Raw genomic sequence first — 12,407 nt, 5'->3', positions numbered from 1 at the left:
ACCTATTTACTTCTCTGCATCTCTGTTTCTTTATGTGGGTTTTAAGGCAGTCCAATACACATATTTCCATATATTTATGTTATATACACGTGTATATATCCTACTGAGAACAAGGAGCAGTTCAGTCTTAGAGCAGTTTTGAGGTAATTCACCTACTGAATTTCATTATTTGTACATAAACACATATATCCAAAAAGACACATCTGTATCACACTGAGATGACAAAGTGGTACCACAGAGCGCTCCCAAAGGGATTTACCTCATCTAAATATAAAACCATTCCACCCACAGAGTTTACTGTGCATTACTTAGATAAACATTTATATCATCTTACAATCAATGAACCACCCAGCACCCACTGCAAATGAGTGATGTATACAGAGTGTCATCTGTGCTCTCCCCTAGCTTGGAAGAACTCATGTCATCACACACTCACAGAGCTACATGATTCTTCCTCTCTTGCTTGGAAAATTTTATTACAGATTCATTCAGGTTCATTTTGGCAGTTCTGTGTTTTGGTAGTTCACTGTCCAGTTTTAACAGTCATCTAGTAAGGGGCAAACATTCTAAGTGATTACCAAACTCATAACAAGCTACAACATAGTGCAGACTGATGTTAATTACCAGCAGGAGATAAAAACCATTATATTCACATTGAAAAGTACCTTCCAAATGGGTGTTTTTCAGAAAACAAATGAGTTAGCATTTACAAAATGCAGGAGACATGCAAACATGAAAATCTTTGGAAAATACTGAATATGACAGAAAGAAAGCTCTTAAATTCTGATCTACACAACCTCTATAAAAGCAGGCATTTCATTAACATGCAAAGTTAGTTCAAATCCCCAGAGGAGACTCTTTCTTATATATACATTATTAAATATTTTATGCATCCATTCCTTGTTGCCAAGTTCCAACCTGCTAATGTTAATTTCATTAATCCTACACTCACCTTACCTGAGTAAAGGAATTTCAATGACCATGCTCAACAAGCTCTTAAAATATTCCAGCTCACTTAAAAGGCTGAGGAGCTTTTGCAGGTCAGCCCTTCCCACCTGACAGCCCTGATTCCTTCTCAGCCACAAGAAATAAGTTTTATCTGTGGGCTTTTGTTTTGCTAAACGGATGAAGATACCGCTCAGAAAACTTTAGATGCAAAAGAGAATGTTGCTACAACTGTCTATGCTAAGCATCAACACACATTAGTATAGACCAAATGCTTTGATTCATTTAAAAACATCTGGGAATATGTGATCATTTGGAGATCCAAACTAAAAGCCTCTTTTATTACACTTACACAAGCACATTGCTCATGTAAAGCTTCTGCACAGAAAGTGTTTAGCTATTACAGTGCAATACATGCATGTATGAGTGTACATATACACAAGAAATCAAAATACTCTTGAATTGACCTAAATAAATACCATGCATTGCTAAAGAAAACTAAAAACTCAAAAATGCCAAAAACCACCAAATCAACAAGCAACAAAAACGTCCAATATGGAAAAGTCACATCTCCTCGCTCTGTGATCAATGTGAAGTGCTCACCTGAATATCTTAAACAGTTCAAGAACTAAAAAAAGACAAAATTACAAAAAAAAAAAGCCACCCTCACAGCTACTCCGTATTTCATTATTACCCAGTCAGGAGGCAATTCAACAATGTAACAGTGAAAGGACCCAAATAAGGATGTGCTCTGTAACAAGCCTGGCTATATACCACACAGAATAATATCACACAGTCATATCCCACACTAGAACGTGCAGACTCTATCAAGTAAGAATTCCTGTCTTACACTACCTATACAGTAGAAGTGCAAAAAATTCCATTCAGATATCCTCAATTTCAAAAACCACACTAGATTCAAGAACAAAAACATACTCCTGTAAAAATTTAAAATTACAGAGAGTCAGGAATATTTGCTAATATAAGCATATTTAGTTATGAAATTTGTTTCAGAAATGCAAGTAAGACCCCCCTCAATTGCTTCTGCTCATGGAAAAAAAAAATCAAGATTTCTGAAAACATAGAGCTCTCAGAGTAAAGATTACTAAACTCATTTTAATAATGTAACCTGACTGAAAAAAAAAAGTGTTCCTCAGTTAATCCTCTGTCACTTACTCCACTGTATCATCACTCAGCTAAATTAAGTTAGCAATCTCTATGAAATTCAGCAGGTTTTTTTGCTCTACGCTGCATCTGGTCAGCTCCTGAAATAGTTAGGAACACAATAACTCTAATGTAAGAAAATCCCACTTTCCTATAAATTACTGTTCCCTGTTGGCAAATAATTATATAAAACACTATTCACAGGACCAGACAATCAGCTGTTACATTCCACATTAAGATATGTGAATCATTTTCTACTTCCTTTACATTTTAAAAGTATGAAAGTTTTACAAATACAACAGATATTTTAGGACTGAAATCTGTAACTTCTGAGCTATCTCTTCAGCTCTCAAAAACTAGATTGCTGGGTAGAGATGGCACCACATAACCAAGATATGATGTACAGAAAATAACAGTAAGACACAGACTAATTATGTTCATCTTTAAGCAGGAGGTAGATAATGAAAGTAGCCTGACACGACACTTACAGTACACTTGTATAAATTAAAAGTATAACCAAGTATGTATTTTTAAATAATTTTAAATAATAACAAAGAATTTTTAAGCTTTTTTATCATCAACCCTCTAATTTGATCCTTATATTTTCAGTTATCTTTTCCATACTTAAATTTGCATCCCTGGTACTCAGGAATGCAACGCAAAATACAGAGTGACAGCTTGTTAAATATTCTCAAACGATTTGCTGAAGATATCACTGTTGGTTTTACTGCTGTTGGAAGTAGATCAGTATTTCTGAATGGATATTAAAAATGCCGATATATGTTAATGCATTATGCCTTTAACTGTCATTAAGACTTAGGTAGTAATTCCGAAGCATAAGAAAATAGATCTGCAGTGATTAGGGAGTACAAATCTATCACACATGAGCATAGCATTGGTCCTGTGAATACAGGTTAACTTTCCTTACTTGGGTAGCCCCATGAAAACCCACAACTATTCATTTGTGCCACGTACTCTTTCAACTTGTCACCCAGGTAAGCTCCTTTCCAACCTTAGTATCAGGGCTTGCCTTAAGGCACAGAGTACGTGACTGCATATCATGCACACTTTTACTGAAAACTTGCATAAATCTTCCAGGCCCTCCTAATCTGCAAAGCAAGAAACACGATGCTAATGCAGAAACATGATGCTAATGCAGGAGATGAGATGGTCTGAATTCCAATTTCATCCCAATGACTTTGAGGTCCTTGTTTGGAAGATGCCAAAGGAATGCTACTACACTTAAAAAAAAATTAATTTAAGCAGTTTGGTATCTGATAGTTTATGGTGGTCAGAATCTGTATTCCTTTTAAGTCAGATAACATCTGAAGCAATTTTTCCAATATTTTCCCTTTACTTCAGTCTTGCTCACTGTAACAAGGGAGCAGCTGCACCCAAGATGGGCTCTCATTCTCACTTCACCAGATGAGTAATTAATCTTTTCTTTAGATCTGCTCTGCCACTATAAGCAACTGTGCAATGCAAGGTGGTTGAGACAAAGAAATTATTTTTAGCTATGTCAAATAAGACTAACCACCAGACTAACCACTTGCACTTTGGCTGAAACATATGGTGAGCTTCACAGCAAAGTCTGAAAAAAAGTGTATGTTCAATTTAAACTACACACAGAACGTATCTCAGACTACTTAATAACTTTCATATACCATACTTTCTATAATTAAAAGGAGATACCTTTAAACATTAGCGAACCATAAACATAAAGGGAATTAAATCCAACCTTTGATCCATAGAGATACTGCGGCTGTGCATTAGGCTGTTTATCTCGCTGAAACTCCTGAGAAAATGGTAGCACGGTCCGAACAAATCTATAAAAAAAAAGTAAAGAATTCATTAATTATACTTAGGTTAGTCAGGGTGCATCTGATGCACCTTCCCTGTATAATACTGCTTTTGTCTGCATATAAAATCAAAGCCAGACCGGTAGCCTTTCATCCCTAGTAGAAACTGGGGAAGCACATAGCCTGCACTGCCCAAAACATGGACACAAATCATCAGGAGTTCAACTGTTACTGCTCTTCCAGTGGTGTGCAGAATCCCAAAATAGGCCTCACCTTTACTCTAGCCCAGCCCAGCAAATAAGGGAGCAATTAACAAAGTAGCAATAACCTCTCACGGGGAGTAAGGAAGCTCCTTGAGCTCGCAAAATTAAATCCTTGAGAAAGAAGTACACCTTCAAACACCTACACAACATTTCTATTTAATGTTTTGGAGCTTTATTCCCCCCCAAACTCACAGCAGGAGATGTCAGATTGTTACCTTAAAAAAAAATCACGAGGAAGGGTATAATCCTTGTAGCAAAATCAATGTTTCCAAAGTTTGATTATACTTTAGTGTGAGCAAATACCAATACAAATCACATTTAGCTTTACCTTTGTATACTGTGAAGAGGACTGCAAGAGAACTACAAAGATATGAAGTAGTGCAAAAAAAACCCATCAAACAGCCAAATGAGTGCCCAGCTGAGGGCACCAAAATCAGGACTGCTCACAAGTCCTCCTGTGAACAAGCAGCACAGACTTTCCCCCCGATGTTCCCTGTTAACAGTGTAATACACATTTGGCAGCACTGCAGTTTTAGTGCAGAAAGAAGCTAATCAATATCTGCTACAATTCTGGTTTTGTTGAACTTCACTAGACAGAGGAAAATTATTGGGGGGGCTGTTTATGAGTTGGATGGCCTCTTTATTTTTTAACTTGATTAAAAGGGATTTCTTGCTAAGTGGTGCAAAGCTGTATATGCATGTCAAAAAGGGAAAACAGCTATTTAAGGAGTGTACATCAAATCATTATATCAGATCAGGTTGGTCTGAGTGAGAATCCAGCAAAATAAATGCATCTAGGACAAGGTTTCAGTAAAGAGAGTAGCAGTAAGAGATACAGACACACTATGTTACAGAGAGGCAATGTCTAAGGCTAAGGATACAACAGGCTAGAGACTGCATCATTTTAGGAGGTATGTGACTAATCCCAATATGTCATTCAGATAAGTATTAGAAATTTCTTCTCTCAAAACTAGGGGTTACACAGAAACCTTTACAGTTCAGCATCAGCTACTATTCTTCAAACTTTTTATCTGTGTGTGTGCATGTTTTCTTTCTGACATTCTGCTGGTTGGCTTTCCTCCTGCTCCTCCAAGAAACAGAAACATCTCTTTGAAGGACTGAAGCTCTTTGAGTGTCAGTTCTAAAGCTAAGTAAATTATTACTTTCCCTTGGATACTGATTGGATGCAGGCTTCAGCACACTCCAAGATAATCAGTTTCATTTTTAATCAGTGTGGATGATCTCACAGCAATTTATCCATTTTAATCAGCACAGGTTGTAAGCAGTCCAAGCAGATTAAGCGGATGAAAAGCCTTCTGGCTTACCAAAGCTTTGCAATGGTGATTGCTAAAGGACAACATGAGCCCCAAAGTAAAGGGATCATATCATTTAATATTGGTGTTTCTGTGATACCCGCCAGGAAGCAGTTCATAGTGAGCACTTCACAAACTAACCTAAATGAGTCTATGATTCTAATTACCACAATCTATTTAAGGAGATATCTGAAAGAGACAGCTTTGGCCAATGAACCTGCTGACTTGCTACTGCAGAAAATCTCACAGACTTCCTGAGCTTCATCTCAGAAGTAATAGGATATCACAATCCTCCATCCCTGCTCCTACAGAAACTGTCCCTTTGCACTTTCCTGCCTAATATTTTTAAATTTCAGCCTTCTTAAATTAGCTTGTCCCATCTACCAGATCTAAGAGTAGCCCTACACCTACTCTATAAGTGAATGTTAGATCCAACTCACCCTTCCTGAACATGGATATCAAGATGGAGAGAATAGAGGAAACAGAAGGCAAAACAACACATGAAAGAGTAATAGATATCCACCAATCCATTGCTATCACTTTTCCTTTTGGCAGAAAGACTTTTTGTTTGGTTGGGAAAGGTAGTTGACTACGGTCACCTCTACTTTGCATGAGTTTGTATCTCTGCACCATTTGGTTCTGTGTAGCAGAAACCAGGTAATTTTCATCACCAGTGCTTTGTTTCAGGTTTGCTCCAGCAGTGTCTGGAAGGGCTGAACATTTTTCTGAAGAGTGACTGTCAGAGTATATGCAACACAAGAAGACACAGCTGTTCTCTTGTGAATGCTAGTCTCAAAAGCATCATGAGAGAGACAGAGAGCTTGCAAAAGGAGAGGCAGGCGGGCAGGAAGAGTGAAAAATAAAAAGCTGGTCTTTTTGTTCATTCTGTGATAAATCTGTACCCTTGGAAGAAACATGTCACACTGCATTTGGAAGACTGCTATACAAGTGAATTTATACCAGAGAACACAGATTTGGGTAATGTGTTGAGAGGAGACGGAGCTACTAGTCTGACTACTGTGTCCAAAAGCTTGTATCATTTGTGTCAAGAAAGCACAGAAAATCTTCTATTTAAATAAATATAAGGCTGTCTCACACTTGCTCCTCTGTTAGTTCTTAACACAAAACAAGCTGTCATGAAAGGAAAAGACAAGCTTAGAATTAGTAAAGAACATAAAGCAGGAAAAGGGACACTGCAGATAGTGGAAAAGGAACAAAGAACAAAAACGTGTATGTTGCCTTTACGTCATTTGAATCCTCTGGACAGCTCTAGACCTCCTAACAAAGGGGGCTACAAGGGAATGCAAAAGTACAGATGCAGGCATAAGCATGACAAAGATTCCTGGCGTGGAAAGTTCTCTGGCTTGGAAAGACATGTGACTGAGGGCCAACATGAGGGAGGGCTTTTAACAATAAATCCCAGGCAGCACAGAAAAGACAGCAAGTTGGAAATGGTCACTTTCAGAAAAAAAAAAATGGTGGGCAAGAGCTTGAGAGCAAACAAGAAGAGATACTTGCAGCACACAGCTTCACTGCAGCACATCATGAGTGCCAAAATCTCATGCAGCTTTATAAAAAGGACAGAACATACCAATGGGGGGGGGGAGGGAATTATACCTGTAAAGGCCCAGAAATGCACTAACATCCCAACATTTTTATTTTACAGAAACAGTTAAGCATTGCTAGAGGCTGGCATGTTTCCTGGGAGAAAAATTACCTTAAGCCTCCCTTGTTTTCTCATTCGGCCCCTTTATGGCTGCTGACAGCAGCAGGACACTGGACTAGACACGGCTTTGACCTCACCTGCCTTTGACTATGGTATTGAACCTGCAGTTCATATGCTTGTGCATTATCCAAAGGTTTGTTATCTTTCTTTCATGATCATCAACAGGTGGATTAAAAACCCCCTTGGATTTCACTGCTAAGGCCCATCCACAGAGGTTCCCTCACTCATCTCCCCACTGCTTCTCCACAAACTGCTGTCCCAGAGCCTGGCCACAGCTGTACAGCTGGCCAGCATTAATAATTAAATTTCAGATAAATGGCAACTGCAATTACTAAATTATTAAATCTTTTAATAGCAGCCTCACTGCTTAATCTCAGTACGTTATCAGATATAAAAGAATTCCTAAGTCCCAAATAATTAAACATGCCATGTGTTTCAGCACTTCTGCATGAAAAGCCTTGAACTAATATGCAGGGTTTCTAAACACTTGAACTCTTCTACAGATATCTGAAATTGTAACATTCCAGCATGCTTGGGAAAAGAGCTTCTACGGTTACTGGATACAAGTTAATCTCACCAAAAAAAACACCAACTTTAAAAGAAGGACCCTTACACTGAGGCTGCAGGTTATTTTTAATATAAGGCAAGACACAGGTACTACACATTTTCTGGGAACTCTGCCTCCAACCCCTCACACCACCAAGAAACCTCTCTGCTTTTCATCATGATTCTTTCTCTTTCTTCCAACCTTTCATTGCTACTTTTCTTCCCTTGTTTCCGTGTAGCCTTCGTGCAAGACATTAGGTATCAGGAGTCAAGTGTTAGACCAGCAGCTCTCACACAGCTCCTCACTGTATCCTCCTGTATTTACACACAACAACCTGTACAGTTTAATGTAGAGAGCTCACCAATTTAAAATTCCTACTAACAGCAAGGCAGCAATAGACATGAATGTGCTTAAGAACTTCCTGTTCCCTCTCTCACCAAAAATACCAAAGGGTACCGTATAGCAAATGCAACACAGGCATTAATTCTCTCCACAATGCTGCTTTTGACCAAAACTAAAGCAATTTTGTGATTAAGTCAGACACACGGTACACAGATTGCCTAAGATCTGGCTCCTTTTATCATCAATTAATTACCCTGAATTAATTACCCAACAAGCTTGAGGATCAGTCTAACTCAATGCTTGTGTACAGTTTTAAACAGACAAGCAACTACAAGACCCTGCTGGTGTCCTTTGGCACTTCACTCTGGCTTTCCAAGTGCTGTGGTCTGCAGTCCATCAGTCCTTACAGCCAGGATAAACACAGACTAAACCGTATAGGACCTACTGACTGTCTTTCAATAAAGCTGACAGGTGAAGCAGCAGCATTTCATCAAGATTTTCTTCTAATATTATGCTTATATGATTCTTAATACAGCACACTGAATATTCCAGTACTGATCTCCAGATGCATGAACTGCACAGCAGCTCCCTCAGAAATATATTCAACTTTCCTATGCAAACAGATTCACTTAACAGAAGTTAGCCACAAAAAAACACTCCTCTTTTTTTTTTCTTCACAGACAGAATCTTGGATCTAAAATACAACATAACCATCACAGAACATGTCAGACAGGGAAAGCTTTCCAAGGAGACAGTGAAAGATGAGAACAGGCTTCCTCCTCTTCCTACATCTCAATATTCAATATCACTTTACTGTCACTTCACGGGGTTTTTACCAAAACCTGAGTAAAGACTAAAAGCAACACAAATCCTAAAACCAGCACACAAGCAGGAAGCCCGTAAATGAAAAGTCTCGAACACTGCACCTTCCCACTCATTCAAACCTTAGATCCCACCTTCCTCTTCCTATTTCCATTACTCACTCAAGGCTGCAACTGTAGTTGCAGTGAACACTGAACTCTTCCATTCTCCAGTAAACAATTCTTTTCTTCACATTAACACAGAATCAGGAATATAATTTTATTTCCATTGTCTCACAGCTGAAGATCATGTTTACCAAAATATCTTCCTGATACACACTTTGCAGTGTTTTTGGACACACTTTATTTTTCAAGCATATCATAACTAAGTCATTAAAATGTCAGAATTTGGATGCTGTGGTTACATTTAACTTCCATTGTGGACAAATAAGAGGCTTCATACATTTAACAGTAATGAGTAAAATGACTCATGCTACTTCATTTGAAGTGGAAAATACTAAATGAATGGAGATGGGCTTGCCAGCACTTGCTAGGAAGAAAGTTGCTGGAGGATGGTAGAATAACAGCTGCAAACAAAAAAGCTGCCTTGCTAACCTGTTAGTGGATCCATTGTAGCAGTAGTTTGGCAGGAAATCATAATTGAGTTCCCAAAAGACATGAAGAGTGATTCTTCCATAAGGGGCTGAAACATTGTGATTGGCTTCTCTGAACATGGCATCAAAGCTGTCCAAGGTCATATATCTACTCAGAAGCTTGTGAGTCATTTTGTTTATCTCTATCAAGCCATCCAGCTCCTACAAAAAACAAGAGGAAAGAGAGTGATGCATTTAATAAAGTGGAGAAACTGCACGAAGTATTTCAATAACCTTGACCAAACAGAAGACTAGCAACAAGTCAAAACAAACAAACTGACTCTTCCCTAGTCTCTTACTTTAATGATAAGAGCTGGAAAGAATCAATGCTCTTGTGGATTGTTTTGTAACAAAGAAAACCACCAAAACCCTCAGAGACTTTCAGAGTATTCATCAAAACCGTCCACGCTGCAGATGAGTCTCAAATACAGATCTGTGCCAACTCTTCCTCCACTGAGTAAAACCTCAACATTTAAATGGGGTCAGACTTAATCCAAAAGCATTTTTGTGATACCTTTTGAAGTAGGAAATACAGAAAGTAATTTCTGCTAAGTAGGGAAACAGGTGAATTAGCTTTTGTAGTGCTACTGGTAGGAATAACATCACATTTACCATAAATCCTTCTCATCATTAACTCCAGTGAAGGAGTTAATGATGCAATGAAAGGAGTTAAGATGCAATGAAAGACCAGATCAGACATTTACAAATGTTGTGAAGATTTCTGCAGAATCACTAGCTGCAGGCTACATAACTCTATATAAGCACTGCTTTTCATAACGCTTTCCCTCTTGACAAGAAGTTCCTACTACAATTTCTGACACTTTCTTTAAACTAAACTAATCCCCTATCTGACATCCGACACTGAAAACACCAAACAGAAAGAACACAACCTCTTCTTCCAAAAAATCCAAGCACTGCTTTTAAAGAAATTAAATCGAGCTAGTTAACTGCATGACAAAATGACACAGGAAAAAACTTATTACAGAATGACCAACAGTAAACTTCCTTGTGTAACTTTTAACTTATTTTTCATTGCAGCAGAACTGAATGTGCCTGATATATTTCTTGCTGACTGCGTATTTACTCGACAAATTCATGCCGCCTGGAAATAAAATTTGGTTTTTAGCATTTTGATTAGGAAACTAACTCAAAAAGACACCTCAATATTGAACAGATGCTCTTCTTCCACAGGCACAAGTCAGATCTCGTTCCTCCACAAAAAAAATTATTTTTGTCATGCTACAAAACCAAGCTGCCCTGGATAAATAAACTAATTTTGATTCTACCAGGCACAAGGCTGTTCTGTTTTGATCTGCAATTTATCTGTAAGCATGAATAGAAGTGGGTGTTTATAGAAATTTACATCAGAAGAACGCTTGTTTTCCTTGTTTCCTCAGTAGCTCCTAGTATACTCCTTCTCTATACTTTACTCCCAGGGTCCTCAGTTACAGTAGGTTTGGGTTTTTTTCTGGGCAAAGAAACAACAAAATTCTCTATCTCAGCAGGACTGGGACTTGCACAGTCCCACGTACAGCAGCACACTTCAGAAAACTGCATCAGCTCAGGCCAAAGAACTGTTTGAACAGAGATGCAGGGTAAGGCATGGGGAGATAAAAATCATGGCACATCAGAATTCATAAAGTCCACAATATATATACTACAATGGCAACAGAGTGTTTGCCACAATAATTTATGATGTAGGAGGAGGTGACTAAGAAAATGCCTTTTCTATGACTAAACTACTTCTCTGGTAAGAGGTTTTGTTGACCTAGACTTAGTAAACCAGACAAACTTCAACCATTGCATTGTATAATTTCACACTTACAGGACAATGAAAACAAAACGTCAGAACAAAGAGTTTTGTTATTCTTCTAATGAGACTGCTTAAATTATTTTCCATTTATATATATTTAATTAAGGTTTAGGATAAACATAATAATAATAATAATAATAATAAGGCGCCGCGCTATCACCGCGGAGACCCGGGTTCGATTCCCGGTGAGGGCCACTCCCGGGCAGGTGGGGCTCGTTAGCCCGCCAAAGGCAACCCACCTCCTCCTAAGGACCTCGCTGCCGTCAAGCTTTCGCCAGCTGACAGATGAACCTTAGGATTAAAGGGTGGAGCTCAGTTCCGCACACTGTGTCTCACCTAAAAAATCCAATGCGCAGGCTAGGTGGAAAGACCTTCACCGGATCTTCGCTTTCGCGAAGACTGGCCATTATATTGTGTGTGTGTGTATTATTATTATTATTATTATTATTATTATTATTATTATTATTATTATTATTATTAGGATAAACAAGTTTGCCTGTTTGTCATTCAGCCTCTTCTTATTTCAGGAGTGACTGTCCAGCTATTTGCTTAGCGTATACTTAGAGGATTTCCAGCAAAAGTCAAAAGTCCTAATGCTTCTGACATTAAAACACAAATACCAATTCATAATGAAGAAAAAAATATTTTTTTTAAAAAATCACTAGATATTTATGATTCTCAATGCAAATAAAAGAAATAAATATTTAATTAAAATAAATTACATCAAAACAAAACAAAACTAGCACCTAGACCACAACTGACTAGACAGTGACCTGGCAAGACTACAGCACAACACTTACCACTATGGAAGTCAAATCCTCACTTTCAAATCTGCCAATTGCCAGTTCCATTGACCTGTACATGGCTGCTGAAATGCGCTGAGTGATCAGTCGATTCAGGTCGATCGACCTACCAAGAAGCTAAAGAAAAACATGCTATGAAGTTCTGAACTGAAAGTCAGATTGTGAGACAAAGTCTACAAGGACTACGAGACTCCACAGATTAATAGACTCTCACATTGGGAACTTGCATTCCAAACACA

General features: G+C 38.2%; 1 protein-coding gene across 3 annotated transcripts in view; it reads right to left on the bottom strand.

The window, feature by feature from the left end:
* The window catches only part of CYFIP1 (cytoplasmic FMR1 interacting protein 1), a 73,096-nt gene that overhangs the window by 23,550 nt on the left and 37,139 nt on the right, over window positions 1-12,407 (bottom strand). For all 3 annotated transcript variants that reach the window (XM_050334000.1, XM_050333999.1, XM_050334001.1), the window contains 3 exons: window positions 12,166-12,285; window positions 9,515-9,714; window positions 3,848-3,935 (listed from right to left, as the gene is read on the bottom strand). In XM_050334000.1, the coding sequence (XP_050189957.1) occupies window positions 3,848-3,935; window positions 9,515-9,714; window positions 12,166-12,285 (408 nt within the window). The remainder of the gene's footprint in view (window positions 1-3,847; window positions 3,936-9,514; window positions 9,715-12,165; window positions 12,286-12,407) is intronic.

This window comes from Myiozetetes cayanensis, unplaced genomic scaffold (genome assembly GCF_022539395.1).
Source record: "Myiozetetes cayanensis isolate MyiCay16 unplaced genomic scaffold, myiCay2020 scf5-8, whole genome shotgun sequence".
Taxonomy (NCBI): domain Eukaryota; kingdom Metazoa; phylum Chordata; class Aves; order Passeriformes; family Tyrannidae; genus Myiozetetes; species Myiozetetes cayanensis.
The sequence above is the reverse complement of the archived record's forward strand: the minus strand, read 5'-3'. Positions and strand labels throughout refer to the sequence as shown.